At 42.2% G+C, this 18642-nt stretch overlaps 1 protein-coding gene across 1 annotated transcript in view; it reads right to left on the bottom strand.

Annotated features, from left to right (window-relative positions):
• Positions 1 to 14888, bottom strand: part of LOC135496092 (uncharacterized) — a 53545-nt gene extending 38657 nt beyond the window's left edge. The window contains exons 1-3 of the mRNA XM_064785217.1: positions 14615 to 14888; positions 14267 to 14438; positions 12469 to 12877 (exon numbers count right to left, since the gene is read on the bottom strand). Coding sequence (XP_064641287.1) covers positions 12469 to 12877; positions 14267 to 14438; positions 14615 to 14844 — 811 coding nt within the window. The 5' untranslated portion in view covers positions 14845 to 14888. The remainder of the gene's footprint in view (positions 1 to 12468; positions 12878 to 14266; positions 14439 to 14614) is intronic.
• Between the last annotated feature and the right edge of the window lie 3754 nt (positions 14889 to 18642).

The following is an 18642-nucleotide window of genomic DNA, read 5'->3' as shown; positions in this document are numbered from 1 at the left end:
TGGACTTAAAGCTATGTACTAAGGTTATAAGAGGCGTTGGACATACCGACGTACCGCGTGGGAGGCACATATGACATAAGCACGAGAGGAGTTAATATAATTTGTGATAAGACTACTACATGTAGTTATTTGGGCATATTTTGCAACAATCCAAGCACTGCTGCCGCCGGCAAAATGTGATATGTAGTCAAAATCCTTTAGAAAAAGAGCAAGCACTGCGGCAATAAGGGAAAATGGTAGGATATTCAGTTGGCCAGACATAGTGAAAAGGAACTATTCCCCTCAAGCCAAACGCCCGAGTATAGGGCAATGCACGCATACCGGCTCTACTCAGTCGGAAGCATAGGTGAATGTATTTAGGCCTAATGCATTTTGAAATGAATATACCGCACTGGGACTCGAACGATGTTCGCAGTGACGAAGCTACAATTAGTCGTAGCCAGCTGGCCCCTGGCGTTCATTACTTGCTTCCAAAGTAGATGTATATTTTCAGTGCAACAATAAAGATACATATGAAAATGAATAACAATTCCAAAACGACTGAATTCCCGAATATCAATCGAGCCATTGTGGTGACTATCGATGCAGAATCGGAATATTTATGTAACTATGAAAAAATACCATCAGTATTCAATTCAAAATACAAAACCTATCGTTCATAAGACACATTCGGTGAAAGAACATTTGTGCGCTATTTTCATGGGAGCTAAAAATTCAATAATTGAACTTAGCAGTTCTAATTGTGGTTATTGGAACGCTACGGGGCCATGTGATCACGTCACGACGGCCATATTTCGACTTTGACGAACATGTCTGACTGCTTAGGCTGCGATTATATAGAGTTCACGTTTTTACATGTAACGTGTCACTGTTTACTTTTCATGCGTGACATGAAGAATGAACAAGTCATTTCCAAAGAGCGGACTACATACGATTCACGATGTCACTTTTCGCCCTTACGTGGCGTTTTCAAGCCTAAGTCGGTTAACTCGTGACTGAAACATGACAAGTGACAACGTGAACCCTATGTAACTACGGCTTTCGATAGGAGCTTAGACCTACATGTACATGGAATTGGCGAGCAATTCAATTATCAACATAAATCGTATCACTGCCACGGGGTTTATGTTTGCCAGCTTTTCACTCTCATTTTCAAATAATTCACACAAAAAGATTTCATGATGGCTCCGATACCGATACCGTCCCCAGAGGGGTGAAACTGCCAAGAATGACCAGACTTGCCAGATGTCATTAGGTAAGGGAGAAAACCATACACAAGATCATGTTACCAGGCGATTATCATACTCTGACCTTGAAACACACTGAGGACAAAGCTGGAAGGGGTCAAGTTTCTTTCTCTCAATTGGAGGTTGTGACAGGAGTGAAAACTCGCTCATGTGGATTAATCTAAAAAGCCACCTTCTATCGACGTGTCGATTTTGGATTGTGAAATAGCGGGACAGCGGTTCGGCGAAACGGTCGGTTGAACCCTTCAGGATGCAAACTCCAAGTCAACAGAATTCAACCCATTAATTCATAGAGCGTAGAGCAACTTATGTGATAGAACCAAGTCAAGATTTTCGCATTTTCGCCATGTTTCATGGAACAGTTAGCTCATCATTGGAGACTTGGGTATCGGCAATATTTACTTGGTGTTGGATACATGACATGCATTTATGATCTTCAACTTTGATTAATAATCAAAGAGACAATCATGATGATGGTGTCAACTGGTATCATGATTCATTGAAGATTTCACATCGAAAGTCGTTTTCACACCCTGAGACAAATAAATGTCATAAATTGGAATGTCGGATGTCAAGGTTGAATTATCAACAGATATATGAATAATTCATTATAAATAATGAAACGGCCAGGGGCCATTGTGCTCACCGTATACATCTTTTAGTAGGCAGGATCATGCTTAGTTTAGAGGTGAATATGGTGAACACAATCAGGCATGAAGACTTTTTTTAGATGTGTATTGATGTCAAGTAATAAGACAGGGCAGTATATATAAGTTTATGATCCAACCAATAATTGTCTATGAGTATGACATCAACAAGATCAATATCGTGTGATTGCTAAGAGTCCCTGCAATAAAAAATTCATCGAAAAAAAGTCATTAATAAGCAAGATATTGCATGTCCTACTTTTTCAGTTTTGACCCCCTGGTGGCCAAATCAAGAATCAGATGAGGCCAAAATTCGGTGTCAGAGATTATCTGATGTAGGGGGTTACATGTACCAACTTTCAAGTTCATAGCTTCAGCAGTTAAGAAACGTGCCATAGTTACACTCTAATGGCCAATTTACGCCATTTGACCTCTGTGACCTAGAAAAGGAGGTCAAATCCAAAAATCGTAGGACATGTGGTGTATCCTTGCTAGAAGTCCCTGCCATAAAAATTTTATCGAAAACAATTCACTCAAATAAGCAAGATATTGCACTTCTTCCTTTTTCCATTATGGCCCCCTGGTGGCCGAATAAAGAATCAGATCAGGCCAAAATTCGGCATCAAAGGTTATCTGATGTAGGGGGTTATATGCACCAAGTTTCAAGTTCATAGCTTTACTGGTTAAGAAACGTGCCATAGTTTACACTCCAACGGCCAATTTACCCCATATGACCTCTGTGACTTTGAAAAGTAGGTCAAATTGAAAACCCATAAGACATGTGATGTATTCTTCCTAAGAGTACCTACCATAAAAATTTTATCGAAAACAAGTCACTTATAAGCGATATATCACACTTTTTAGATATCCACTTTTGGCCCCCTGGTGGCAAAGTTGAGAATCAGATCAAACTGAAATTCAGCACCAGAGGCTATGTGATATAGGGGGTTATATGTACCAAGTTTCAAGTTCATAGCTTTAGTGGTTAAGAAACGTGCTATAGTTTACACTCTAACGGCCAATTTACGCCATATGACCTCTGTGAACTTGAAAAGTAGGTCAAATTAAAAACCCGTATGATATAAGATGTATATTTGCTATGAGTACCTACAACACAAGTTTCATCGAAAACAAGTCACTAATAAGCGAGATATCACACTTTTTAGATATCGACATTTGGCCCCCTGGTGGCCAAGTTGAGAATCAGATCGGACCGAAATTTAGTGTCAGAGGTCACCTGACCTAGTGGGTGCTGTGTACAAAGTTTTAAGTTCATAGCCCTAGCGGTTAAGAAACGTGCCACTGTTTTTTAAATAGGATACGACGACGGACGACGGACGACGGACGACGGACACTGCGGTATTACATAAGACTCCCCTACGGTGAGCCAAAAATCAAGAAAATGTAAGATACAAGTCAGAAAAGACAAAAGGGAAAAGATAAAAAATAATAAAATAAAAAAATATTTTTGGCCGTCCCTGACCGGGGTTTGAACTCACGACCTTTGGATTGCCACAACACGAAAAACACAAAACATGCAATTTCGGCCATATCTGTGTCTGCGTTGTGACCTCTGTGACCTCGACAAGTAGGTCAAATTAACAACCCATATGATATATGATGTATCCTTGCTAGGAGTACCTACCACAAAAGTTTTATCGAAAACAAGTCATCAATAAGCGAGATATCACACTTTTTAGATATCCACATTCGACCCCCTGGTGGCCAAATTGAGAATCAGATCGGACCGATATTCAGCACAAGAGGTTATCTGATATAGGGGGTTATATGTACCAAGTTTCAAGTTCATAGCTGTGGCGGTTGAGAAACGTGCCATAGTTACACTGAAACAGCCAATTTACGCCATTTGACCTCTGTGACCTTGAAAAGTAGGTCAAATTAAAAACCCGTATGATATATGATGTATCCTTGCTATGAGTACCTACCACAAAAATTTCATTCCAAACAAGTCATTAATAAGCGAGATATCACACTTTTTAGATATCTACATTCGGCCCCCTGGTGGCCAAATTAAGAATCAGATCGGATCGAAATTTAGTGTCACAGGTCATCTGACCAAGGGAGTCCTGTGTACAAAGTTACAAGTTCATAGGCTTAGCGGTTAAGAAACGTGCCACTGTTTTTGAAACAGGATACGACGACGACGGACGACGACGGACGACGACGGACGACGGACACTGCGGTATTGTAAAGACTCCCCTAGGGTGAGCCAAAAAGCGCTTTCGACAAGCCGTAGGAAAGAATGTCTAATCAAAAATAACGCTTTTCACAATGCCTGTCAAACCTATCAGATTTTAGCAAATAATACCAAACCTTTCTATGAAACATATTGCCGAACTTCATTTCACTCTGAGAAAACTGGAATGATATTGTTGTATTTGTGTTATACATACATCGATATAAGTATGAAATTGTATACTTAGTTTGGAATATAATCCAGGCATTCTCGCCTGTAGCCACGTTTTGTGATTCATGTTTACATCGGAACGAGAAAGGCCTAATGCAAGCCTGAGGTAGACCCCGAGGCTACATTTCAAGCTTCGCAATATTCATGAACGAACACCTAGACATACAGCATAAGCAGCCATACAGAAAAAGCAAAAAATGGCAAAGGACCAGCACACTAACAGAATTAATGTATTGTCATAATAAAACATATCATCAAATACACAGAATGCATGAAATTTGGTCTATATTTAGAAAATCTTTAAATTGATCAAATTCCCCAATTCAATTAGTACATTTGATGCATTGCACGGCGTGGTTTGATGAATATGGCCTAAACAGAATCTTTCACTCTTCTGAAATCATTTCAGCTGGTAAAAATCGTTTTGTTATTAGCTTTGAAGTATCGCGAGGAGAAGCCTCTGAAAAATATATCGTACAGAAACTGGAAAAAACGTATGACCGGATTAAGAATAGACAGCGATTAGATTAAAATACATCCACATGTACACACAACAAAGCAAGGGCTGGTGTTAAAAGTCGATAATTTACCGATAGAAACAGAATGTAACCGACTATATTTCAAGCTGTCACTTTTTAAGCAAGCGAATGATATAGGGTGGGTAAGCCAAGTGCAATTGCTTAAATCGTTATTTACCAAACAAAACATTAAACGCCTGTACAAGCAATACGTTACTGTATGCATAATATGTCACCAATGATTACGCCATTTATTTCGTGCAGCAAAGCATTTCTCGTATTGGTCATGGCTTGGTAGTGTTGACATTCTGTTAACTGTTTCTCCGTCGCAGTGCCACTGCACCTCAACCCGCTGACCTCCCTCTCTTGGGAAACGGTTATAGACATTGTACACTCAAGACACAGGAGTGATAAACAAATATTTTGGTTCTCATGTCATCCCCCGAGGTACCACCCAGCCAGGATCTGATGGTCATAAAGATGACGGTTGCATCTCCCTAATATTTTATCATCTATTTATGAATGCCCTATGCGTTGTAATGTGTAGTATGCAAACCCTTACGCAAACATCTCCTTTGGGGCATGGTCGATCAGGTAATTTCTCAGCTAACGCTGCTCTGTCATGGCGGCACAGCAGCCGGCATGCACTCAGCATTTCCGAAAGCTTGAAAATGCAAAAAAACCTATACTAACACCGGGTGTTTTTTTCCAATAAAGATTTGGGATACTAAGGTATTTGTTATTACAAATCTACAGTCTTAGGAATCAAGGTTTTTCAGCCTTAGAATCATTTAGTTTTTCGGCCAACACAAATAATGCACCCCGTATATGGTGGTTTTCAGCGGAGGGAACAACCCTTGGAGATATTTCACTCTCAAAAAACATTTGTTTTTTTAATTTTAACAAAAAATCTCTACCGGTTGCATACTAATTTATATTGGCCAAAAAAATTGTAATGGGTTTTCTGAAGCTCAAAAACCATTATTTCTCAGATTGCATGCCACGTGGGCTTTGCCTATTTAAGGTGAACATTAAAAATAATGGTTTGGTATCAGAAAAAGCCCAATAACTAACACGTACTTCCATTTCGCCAATAACCTGCATTATTATGACACAAAGAGAGGGAGAATCAGTGCTCATCATCCCATTTATGATTTAACGGTTTTGTTGTCACTTGTCAAACTGAAATATGCAACATCTGTTTATTTAAAAATAACTTTCGTTGGAAAACAATAGGCAGTGCGTACGAAATGGAGACTTGAGCACAGCCCTGATTAGTTGGAGCAGAACAGAGGCATTTGGACAATATTTAGATTTTGTTGACGCCAAAGACTTCGCACTCCCTATACCGATGATCAAATGTAAAATCACCAGTACGTCAGATTTTTTTCCTTCTGCGATATGATTTCACAGCTTCTGTGGCGAAGATATTTAGTTTTTCATGCATCCTTAGTATTGTCATAGGGTGAATTGTAACACACCTTTTAATCGATGCATTTGTCCCCACTCTATATGTGGGCTCATTCTAAATAGTGACACCCGCGCATCATTTTCATGACATGCACAGTCAAATCATGTTAAGGCACCAAAACACAACACGTCAAAACCGTCACAATTTCTACTTGACTCAAAAGGCGCCACGGTTTATAATGCCAACACTGCAAATTGAAATGCAGATTCGGCAAGCGTCTGAATATAAATGAGCCACTTTGAAGGGTATCATTTTAATTCATCAGTGGTCATGAATTTACATTTTATCAGATTGTAAAGAGTATCAAATGGTTTCTGCAGAGCGTTGACAAAAATGTTGTTTTGGTAACACGGTAACGGTTCGTAACACCTCATCAGAGTGTGTATTAGGCCGGAGTTATATAGGACTCACGTGGTCACTTGCCATGTTTCACGAGTCAACTGACTTCGGCTTGAAAATACGACGTAAGTGTGAAAAGTGACATCGTAAATCGTATGTAGCCCGCTCTTTGGAAATGACATGTTCGTTCTTCGTGTCAGGCATGAAAAGTGAGAAGTGACACGTTACATGTGAAAACGTGAACTCTATGATCGCGACCTAGGCTCAGCTTATTCATTTTATATTTTGGCGAGACTAGCAATTATGATGAACAAACGACACATGCTCTCTTAGAAAAAAAAGGTATTTGAACTTCTGCGAACACAAGTATGCATCCGGTAGAGGTAAAAGGACTAAAAATCCCAAATGGCTTTTGAGATTGCGAAATACCGCCAAGGGTTTTTAACTTCGCTGAAAACCTTCTACGAGATGCATATTTGTGTTTGGCGGAAAACCATAAGAGGTTTTTTAACAGCCCAAAACCTTTATTTCTAAGAGTGTGAGCTTTTTATACTTTGAGTGCCAGAAGACAAACTTCGACGGGAATCAATAGGAGTTTCATGCAAACGAAAAATACCTCCCTCACCCTTTGTTCAACAAGGATAACTTTAATTCAATAAAGAGGCAAAAGTACCCAATTAAACCAAGCTACTGCAGACTATGGTTTAAGAAAAGAAAGACATTTCACACAAAGGTTTCCATCACGATCAGGAAACACTACACAACTATATTATGCAATTCCGTTCAATCTCTTGCAGCGGCGCTACGGGACAAACATTTTATTTCACTGAGAATCGTTTCTGCTTCTTCAATCTTAGATCCGTTGATAATTGATGAGTACTTCAGAATTGACTGTTGTAATCTTTGTGTAGGAAACCGATCCAGCAGAGCGTCAACCAAAATGGCCGATGACGGAATATACTGCCTCCTCTGACGGTTTCATGCCAGCGCTAACAGCTTAAAGTTGCAACACTCCAACATGTTTCAAATTAAAAATACTTGCTACACTGTCGGTTTTTGAATATTTTGATGTCAAAACAGATTAAACTCGTCAAATATGACGGATCAGCCGACTTCCGAAATGTTTCTTGTGGATGATCTGAAAAAGGAAAGCGCTGAAATCGACCGGCACAAAACCGAGATTTGGTGTCGAAGCAAAAAGTTAACGAATATGCGTAATTTATCGGATCTAGGAAGACAAGCCTACGTATGGTTAACAAACAGGCAAGTATACATGTGTGCGTAAGACGTGCAGAACGAATAAGTCATCAGGAGAGACACTCATAGACACAGGCATAATGGACTGACTACTCACATGTTTCACTGGGCATTTTCGAATCCACCATGTTGGATATACTACCATGCATCGGAAATATCGGAGACGAATTTAACGACGTCGAAAGAAGGAATCGTCACCACAAACTTTGCCTAAGTATTTGGTCAGTGAGTCCCTGATATCGTGGAAATGGTCCCGATGACTATTGCCAGTCGCTCCGCCTCCGACAGAACAGTGCGAACCGATCAAACGCCCCACGAATAATGAACGTGCTCTCTCCTCACACAAGCACTAAATGGAATCAAGCTGCACAGCTTCTCCTATAAGATTTGATATCATCCGATTGATTACTACAGGGTCTTACTTTAGTACTTATAACACGCCAGGGAACGAAATGGTGTATACATATAGATAGACATAGACTTTTATCACGACGACTAAACCACGCACAAGTAGCTTCAATGGTGGATACGATGATATTGCGTTACGAAATATTCGACATTAAGTGAACTTACCCCCCAAAATCACGCAGGTTACTGCTTTAACGAGACTCCTCCTCCACGACTTTGATACATACACTCAGACAACAGCGGCCGACTCTACGCGGCTGTTTATAATCTTACTAAGCCAGGTTGGCGTCGCAGAGGGTTTTGACTTCCGGGTAATGCCCGCGGGCAATTTTGTTTTTCGCGCGAGATCCCGTTTCCATGGCGACGTCTGTAGGTACAAATGCCGTGTTTGAAAGTGGTATTTCTAGATAGTTGGTTTTCTTCAGAACTGTTTCTCAATTAATCAACACAAGGCCTATTTTGCCGACAGGACATGAAGCATCCATCGACCCAATGTCTTCCCATGTCCTCAGAAGATGTTAACCACAAGAGGGCAGCAGCATCTAAGGCCGAGAGCAAATTCTGTCGTTTTTCTGGTAAGTTCTATCAATAAGATTTATTTCCGATGATTGTAACGAAAAAAACTAAGATTCAGCCAACCCTGATTGATTTCTGTGGTACCAGTCGTATAGGACGGTTTTGCTAAGTGACAAAAAGGAATGGTGCCCACCCTTGGGCTTAAATCCCACCGCTTTAACAGCCCATGACGCCCCAAGCAAATCGATATAACACTACGTACAAGCCTCGGACGGCGATTATTCGTGTCAAACTGACACACTTCCTTTTTTATTTCTTGTTTTTACACAAATGTGGAATTGGCAAAATGGGAATTAAGCTTATTTTCAGGCGAAACTGTATCGACAAGAATTTACCTTGGGCACAGCAAAAATACCCAACCAGATCGTGTATTTTCTTAAACTAATTTCCTACCCCGCAGCAGATGAATCGGAATAAACTTTCCTCAACATCTCGTTTCCATTGATTTCAGAATAATAAGTTGTTGGATGCTCGAGGGAAGCAGGCCTAGACCAGAAAAAAACATTTAAGTACAGTTGACACTTTTTGCAACTTTTGATAATGTTACAGAAATAGCTTTAGACACTGTAATCGCTTCCTTCTCCCTATCTCCACGAGGCCCAACAATGTCAACTTTCGCTTCCTTTATCATTTCATTGCTGGCATCCCATCCACGGGCGATAAGCCCAGCGGCGGTTCAATCTCAATTATTTCAATCCTCAATTCGCTAAGTTTTTGTAGGTTCTTCAGGTGAGCGGTGGGTTCTTCCATGGAAGACAAAAACACCCTGGGGGAAGCTAGGTCCGTACACATTCACGCAGTAGTCCCGGGTAATTTCGTCCCTTCCAGAAAATGACCTCAAGACAAAGCAGAAAATGGAAACCAATGAGGAGGAAATTGCTTTTTTCCCAGTCATGCTGCAAGCTGGTTGGTTGGTCATCAGATTGTAATTAGCATAGTGATGAAATATACGACTTACTATTGGCTTCTCTGGTTTGTCAGCAATTTGCATGTCACTCACATGATGAAAGATTGGGTGGCGAATTTTAAGGCCCACAAAAGCTGACCCAGAGGATGGTTAAAGATGCCTTTGGCAGGGAAACTCTCTCAAGTCTGTCCGGAGCGACATTTTAAAGTATGCAAAACAACTACATGTATTAAGTTCCGAACGCATTTAAAAAAGGATACTCCCGTTTTGCCAGACCCGACACCTTAACGGAGGTACATTGTAACAACTAGCCCATAGAACAAGTGTAATTTTGCCCTTTCGCCTCCATGTGTTGCTTTTATCGAATTCGTTCCATTAGCATCAATGTAGCAGATAAAAATTACCAAGTGGGTGAGATAGCCGTACATGCACTCTTACATGTAGAAAAAGCTCTTTTTTCAGCTAACACAAATTTGCAACACGCAGAGGTTTTTCACGAACCCAAAAACATTTAGAGGTTTGTCATTTCTCTAAAAAAACCTCTCGAGGCCCCCTGCAGGCTATACAACCTATAAAGCGACCACATGGGATTTGAGAGGGGAAGGGGTTGCCTCAACCCGAATTTGAGAAATGTATGCCTCTGCGGAACTTATTCAGTTTCAACTATAGACCAAATACCGATCGTGGTATGTGTATATTTCAGAGAATCAAAATCGAACGCATCTTTCCCTGATGGTTGATGCTCACTGCATCGATCTTTCTCCAAAGATTCTCTTGTTTTATCATTCACATACGCAGTGTCGAGTAGATTGCGCAAAGGCTGCACTTTATCATAGTGTGGGATGCAGTGTGCTTCCTCTAGTCATGCTTTTAAATTTGCATGAATATTTGCGCAATCAAGTCAACAACATAATGGGCGCCCATCTCGATAATGCGCGAGAATCGAATCATTTTTATCCAATCAGCAGCGAGGTTACATCTCACGTTCTCCCGAACAACCAGTAGCATTCCCGATAACATATTTGATGTAGAATTTATTATGCATGGAGATTGAATACGTTCTGCCTTTAGCGGCACCTGGTGGCTTTTCGTGACACAGCTCAGTCGTACTTATCGTGGTGATTATTTTTGCAGTTGTTCAGGCAGGCAGTCGGGGTAGCAGCGTATTATGTAATCACCCGTCACCCCTTCCATTTGCCAGATTAACTGCGAATACGACAACCGAAATTGGTTATGCATGAGCGATATCTCGTACGAATAAAGTAATTTTGTCTTTTGATCGGACACCCTGGTTCAGTATCATCACCGCTTTGAATATTGGAATGGAACCCCAAGGAGATAATATCTGATGTCAACATGGCGACATTGCGCGCCACCTGAGAATGCGTCGCTAAGTTAACACGAATGGAGTCGCACGCATCAGACCCTGCAGCGATCTGACAAAAAACACAATTATGCAAATAGGTTGTGTGATGGAAAGACGGAGCACAAGAGGAAGGAATGCATCGGAAATTGGCCAGTGTTACAACCAACTCTTACCTCGGTAGGGCATCTTACCCAAATCGTGTGAGTTTTTTTGGGGGTGGGGAGGGGGGGGATTTTGCATCGTATAGAGATAGATGTAAGTCAACTTCTACCGCGGAATTCGTGTAGTGACAAGAATATAAGTTCCTTTATCATCGTTTATCTCGAGGCAAACATGTAAACATGTAAACATTTGCATCAACATCAACTGTACAAACATACAAAAAGGTGAAAGCCGACAACGAATGGTCAATTTTACATCTTACGATTACAATGAACTGGACATGTTAGATACTCATATTCCATCGTGTAAAAAGGCAAGACGCGCTGTCCCTCGAAGGTGTAACAAAGAAATGGCATCTGCACCAAAAATATAATTTCGATGTTTCCCCTCTGGCCTCCCAACCGTTGTCTTTAAAGGAAAAGCGGACACTGTTAAGAGAAAGATACCAAGATCGCCCCTAGTCCCTCCGATTCATTATTCTTTCCGGGTGGAGTTTCATTTCGATAGACAAGAGCTTGTTTGCTTGGAGCGTACCCGTACCCTTAGGAGATACCAAAGAGCATAGCTCCCCCAGTCCCTCAAATTCAATAGGTAATTTTGCATTTTTTGGAGAGAAAGAAGTGTGCGTTCGAGAGCGGCTGCGGAGAATCCCCGAGGGTGATTCTGCAGACCTTTATCTCCCACGGGACTTGCACTCTCCAGACAATTAAATCATTATGGACATCTTAATATGCCTAACTCCCGCAGCGACACCGTTTTTTCCCCCAACGAGTTAGAGAATATTAGCATAAGAGTCTGCTGTGATGAATAATTTTGTTGGTGCATGGTTATGTCTGACTACATCGTTCCTCCTGTAGTGCTAAAGGGACATCTGGGTGTGGATTAACCTGGCCAGGAGGATGATACCCCTGCTTGCCACCATGTGGCGCCATTTGTGGTATCATACTTATGCTGATCTCTGATAATGATTTTCGCTCGTGTTGCGAAGCAGTGGACATGGCTTGTTATCTCAAGCAAGCCAACATACAAACAAACATATCTCATGCACTTTTCTATTGACCAGTCAACCAACCTTGACCACTGGTGGACTCGGTGGATCTGCAATAAAAGAGACAGAGGAAACACAGAAATAATCGTCCTACCAGAACTTCTGTCATCATCATCCACCTCTTGCTTGATAGAGACGTTGGAAGGAGGCTGTTTCAAGACCTCTGTCTCGGCGATGGTCATCTCTTGCCTGGAAAACTCCCGTTCGGGCCGCTGGAAGTTTCGCTCGGGATTGTTGTAGTCGCGCTCAGTTACCCCCAGATGGTAGTGGCCGTTGTTACCAAGACGCTGGAAGTCTCTATCATCTATGCTAGTTTGCTGGTAGTCTTTGTCATTTGCCGGATGGTGGTAGTTAAGTTCTGGGCCTTGGTAGTCGCGATCAAGGCGCTGGTAATCACGTTCAGGCCGCTGGCATTCACGTTCAGGGCGCTGGTGGTCTCGCTCGACCGTATTGTAGACAGACCCGGGGATCATCCTCTCTATGTTCGACTGGAGATCTAGGCTCTGGAAAGGAATCAAGTGATGTTTATCAGAAGCGACACGGTACCAAATCGTTGTCTGATTTTTACAGCAGATGATGCACACATACTGCTTTTCACCAAATGCTTGTCCACTGACCGGTCGCTGATCAAAACTGTAGAGAAGAGCACTTTGATTCTTCCACACGCTCAAACTTACGGCGTGTGTTTGTTTCTTCTGGAGGCAAAGGGGTGATTGAGAGGAGGGCAGCACTGCTCTCCTCATTCGTTTAAGGCTGGCGATATTTGGTGAGTCGCTCGCCGAACACGATAGTATCATTAGGAAAGCCACTCGCCGAACAGCACTGAAAATCATACCAGTTGGCCAAGCCCGGCTTGCCGAACAGCTCCATACCCGACATTATCACTGGCAGCAAGCCCTTAAACTCACCCAATGTTATCTATAGTCTTGAAAATACAGAACTCCTGCGTCGGGTGCGTTCGCTGACCAGTATGTTACTATTAACATCACCAGAGGGGCAATTGTGCATCAATCATAATTAAATCAAATCATATCAAATTAATGTGATCGACCACGGGACCCATGCCCTTGAGAGATCCCTTGAAGGCACGACCCGCGGGCCCACCCACTTGACGAGAATAAGCTTCTGTTGCGGACAATACCAAGGAGAGCAAATGAGCTAAAGCATCTTTCCGGGGTTCCCACTGCATGTCCCGAGGCGACCCCCGGTTATCCCGCCTCCAGGCAGTATCGACACGGTATCCACTTGTCTCCGAAAGGCGATCTGTTATTGCAGAACACCTTCTTGCATTTAGCTGAAAGATACTGGCTTGCCACAAGAGGTTCAGACGCATGTGAGAGATCTGATTAATTTCTTCAAAGCGCCCAAGGAGATCAAATTTATACTCAAGGTCATGCCGATGGGTGTGTAGGAATTTTCGTTTGACAAAGACAGATTGTGTAGGTGGTTGATTCTATCACACAAGAAAAATGATCAGTCTGAGCTTTAAACCAGATCATATCAGAAATATTGTCAAGACGAGGTGGCAAGTGTTGTTATTCTGCTAGAGGCACATATCGTCTTCGAAATTGGATCTCAGATCGAATCATCAAGTGATTTGGAGTTCGACCCGCCGAGCTTTTGGAAATAAAAAGACAAATTATTTGATTCGTACGCGATTTCGCTCATGCATAACTAATCGTGGTGATTACTGTTGCAGTTGTTCAGGCAGGCAGCAGGGGTAACAGCGTATTATGAAATCACCCGCCACCCCTTCAATTTGCCAGATTAACTGCGAATACGACAAACAAAATTTGTTATGCATGATTTTGTGTTTGATCGGAGACCGTGTAGTTGGGCTTATTTCAAATGAACATGATGAAAACACCACGCGATCGCCATCGACCACTCACTTCTTTAGCGTCTCTGTCTGAGCCGGTATCTCGAACTCTCATATCTTTCGGTTCGCTGTTCTCCCTCACCAAGGTGTACGTGAATGCATCCCGGGGACTGCTGCTATTGCTTGAGAACCGGTCATCGGGGAGGCGCTGCAACGTGCTCTCGTACGCTCTCTCAGACTCGTGCCTGAAATTCAAACAGTATTTCGTATAATATCATAGTATAATACATAATACATTTGTGTCAAGTGTGGATTAATCTTTATTTGATAATGTACATAAGATATGCATGAGCGATATCGCGTACGAATGAAATATTTTGTCCTTGATCTCAGACCATGATTAGGCTACTCTCTGCAATACCTTGTGAGAAAATGATCCGGCGACGGTGCTTCGGAAAGTGACCGCTCCATTTCCTGCAACTTGAGTTTTGTCTGGTGCAATTGGTGATGGTTTGATTTAGTGTGCTTCTGGAGGTGATCCTTTCGGGTGAAGTATTTGTCGCAGAGTTCGCAGCGGAATGGGTTCCTGTCCGATGTGCAGTCGCCGTCTTCGTTTACTATGACGATGTCTGAAATTGAGAATACGGACATGAACTTCGCATGCAATCATCGCATGGCATGATCACGGGAAAAATGTCCCCCTAGAGGATCTCATGGATGAGCCCCAAACCTTCAAGGTGGCCTTTTTTACCCTCTTTATTCAAATCAGAAGAATCGTGATACCTGCCAAACGACTTTTATTTAGTGAATCTTTGGAGTTGTTTTCAGCAGATTAAAAAACGGTATTATGGAAAATATAGAAGAGCTCCCGAAGTCACTGGCTTTCGACGGATATGTTGGATAGGTATCGAAGTCTTTTACAGTAACCAGCACAAGTGGAGTATTTTGCAGTGACCACACATGTACGACAATATGCTAGTAATCGCAATGAGGCAGTTATGTCGATGAGCACGAAAAAACATTGGCGAAAACAGCACTATCACGATGCCACCATTGACAATGCATGCATTAGCGGTAGCAACGAACATTGCATAAATTAACACAACGTCAACGCCACAAGCGACACACACAATGCGCAAGGAACCCTGCGCGGTGATTGGGCATCGCTCTGAGCAAGCCAGCAGCAGCAGAGAGGGAAAGGCAGGCGGAAGTAACAGGGTTTACATGTTTTTGTTGCCTACCTTCGTCCTCGGAGATTGGCTCGTCCGATTCCATCTTCTGTCTCTTCGCGATGTCACGAGATGCCACCTGGTAGAGGGGAGAGAAGCAAGAGATGACTATTTTAACCCTTGTGTTGGTTTCTAGAGGATGGCCAAGATGGGGAAATGATACAAGAATATATATGTGGTTCATATAAAGGCATTAAAGATATCATTTAGGTGAAGACTACAAAAATGAAGGCGTTTTGTGGAGATAAATAGCTGAAGTAATTACAGAAGTGTGGTTTTTGAGAACACTTCATAGGCGATATTGTTATGGCGATGACAATACAGGGATGCTTGCTTCATATGAAAGCACTGTGGGGATTATGTTCCGGTTAAGAAAATACAGGAAAGTGTCTTTCACTATAAAGGCACTCGTATCACACAGAACAATGACCCTCCCGATAATGATGCCAGTGGTTCTCGTGTATTTCCAACGATCTCTCATATCAGATGTATTCTTTATATTGCACATTAAACTCTGCGATGATTCAGAGCATTACAGCCTTGAACCTTGCCTCCATGACATGTGTTTTATGACACACTATAGCTCGGGGTGTCACGAGGATGGAGGGTTTGGAATATCACATATTCTTGGCCTCCCCTTCCAGCGGTTTGTGTAATAGATATCACTGCTGTGTCTCGGTAATTAGTAGGGGAAAGGCAGGTGACTGATTCTAACCAGCATGAGTAATCCCTTGGCGGACTACGCGTTTTACCAAAGTTCGAATTCCTTGCTCTCAAATATTTTTAGCTTTTTTCTCGAAATAAAAAAATTATAATTGAATCCATTTCTAAGCACATGTATTCTAGAAAACCTTGTAGGGTTATTTTCAGTCAACACAAATATGCACCCCGTTGAAGTTTTTCACTCTCAAAAAAAGCTCCTTGGGATCCAAGCTTTCGGGAAAATATGAGAAGGACAAAAAACCGTTACTCAGGCAGTCGGACTGATGGCCCACGGCGATTTACCTCTTCTTGGTGCTGCAACGTGCGAGTTTATCTGCAGTGGGAGCGTAGATTTTCAAAGGTGGCGAGGGGGCAAAACATAGACCCTTTTCTGTTAAACTTCTGCCACGGAGCATTGAACGTGCCGACAAAAGTTTGCCAACTCTAGCTGTGAGGTCAGACTCCGACTACTAGTACGTTTCCGTTGGTTGAAATCCACCGATGCAATCACTATTGAGAGGTTTTCATCCCGAAACGGAAGTCTTCACAATGACTCTTTGCATAATGTTGTCACTGCACGTACTTGAGACTGACTGATGTATTGTGAGACCAGTGGCGTCGTGTCCCTTACCGGATAATGGTACGAGGCATGACCAGGATTAAGACAGGCAACCACACGTTACTTCCTCTAAGTTGCATTTGCTTGTGATGCGATGTTAGTTCGTTATCATGAAAGGAGAGAGTTTGGCTTCATTATTACGAAGATGTCATCTGGTCAAAACACCTGCAACTATTGAGACGCGTCTTCGCGGAGGGCCGACTCAGAATCCAGCGGTCGTTTGTTGTTGCAGACAATTAAACCCTGGTCTGGTGTTGGGGAACGTTGTCAGAGTATACAGGTGACAGACTCGAACATCTCAGTGGAGCATTTTCAAGTATACACATTAGTGTTTGATTTCGAAACCGTAAGCCAAACCCTTGATGAAAGGTTCAATTAGAAATGCTGCGTTTGAATTCCAAAAACCATAATACCACGGTGTACGATCAAAGAAATTTTGTTTTATTCGTACGAGATATCGCTCATGCATAACTAATTTTGGTTGTCGTATTCGCAGTTAATCTGGCAAATGGAAGGGGTGGCGGGTGATTACATAATACGCTGTTACCCCTACTTCCTGCCTGAACAACTGCAAAAGTAATAACCACGATTAGTTATGCATGAGCAAAATCGCGTACGAATAAAATAATTTTGTCTTTGATCGGAGACCGTGAATATACGGGCGGCTATAAACCTACACTAAACTGGTCGGAAGCGTCCGAGATAGAATCCGAGTCGGTGTTGTCCTGAATGACCCTCTCCATCTTCTTCACCTGCAGTCTGGCCTCTCTCAGCTGATGCTGCTTGGACATGCGATGTCTCTGGAGGGTGTAGAGTCTCGGGAACTTCACGTTGCAGAGTTCACATTCGAACTCCTCTATCAGGTCGAACACGCTTTGCATTCCGAATTTGAGGCCTGAAAAACAACGAAATTAACAGTTTATTTGCCGACACACATAGATTTTTGCAAAGAGAAATAACTGTTGCGTGGTATTTTCCGCACAAGAATACAGTTTCAGGGAATGGTAATTGGAACAAGCCTGCCAGAAGAAGCTTGTATAGTTGAACGTACAGATTTCCAGTGAGAACAGAGAAACATGTCATGATGTGAAGCAATTTCTTGGTTCCACACAGAATTCTGAAGTATTCCAGCGAGAGATTCTTGATTTGAATTGCAGTCATAAAAGAAAGTTCACTTATCAAAAAATTCAAACTGAACAATATCTTCTGACCAAACGTTGGCAGATGTGGAATATAATCTACCAGTATATGACTTGCTAAAGGGCACAGGACCGGAGGCGTACTAATGACGCGTTTGACTAAAGTGATGGTTAATTGCAGTAACCTCCTTAGACACTAATCAACCCTCATTTTCTATCCAACACAACCTTGACCAATGACCTCGAGTGCCCAACAGAAACAGTAGGCATTGTTTACCCCTGCTGAGCACGGACAATTCTCGAGTCTCTAATTCCATCAAAATGAGGCCAACGTTTGGAAATTAAACTTTCACTTTAACTGTTTTAGGGTGCTCGTGCTGGCTGATAACCTTGAGACCTCTGGAATGAAGGACCACAATTCTGTCACTAAGGAAGAGTAAAGAGTAACTGGTTTAGGCGTCCACCTTGTGAACGGAAAGTCGAAGGTTCGACGCCCGCTAGTAACCTCTTCCCGATGCGGCAGGTTACATGGACTGTGCACAGAGAACATCTCGTGAATGCTTGTGCAAGTATCGGATATAGACGATATAGACGTGATGGCACACTTATAAAAAATGCACACACCGTACCTTGAGCCCATTACTCATCACTGATCCAGAGGCGTAACTCATACGCGATACTTATTCCTGTCAATGCATTTTCCAGTAACATAGAGGCTGGCACGGTTAGTCTATCAGGTCACATTTTATCACAATGGTAA

The sequence above is a fragment of the Lineus longissimus genome, chromosome 11, assembly GCF_910592395.1.
Source record: "Lineus longissimus chromosome 11, tnLinLong1.2, whole genome shotgun sequence".
Taxonomy (NCBI): Eukaryota; Metazoa; Nemertea; class Pilidiophora; order Heteronemertea; family Lineidae; genus Lineus; species Lineus longissimus.
Note: the sequence above shows the minus strand (reverse complement) of the source record. Positions and strands in the feature narration are given on the sequence as shown.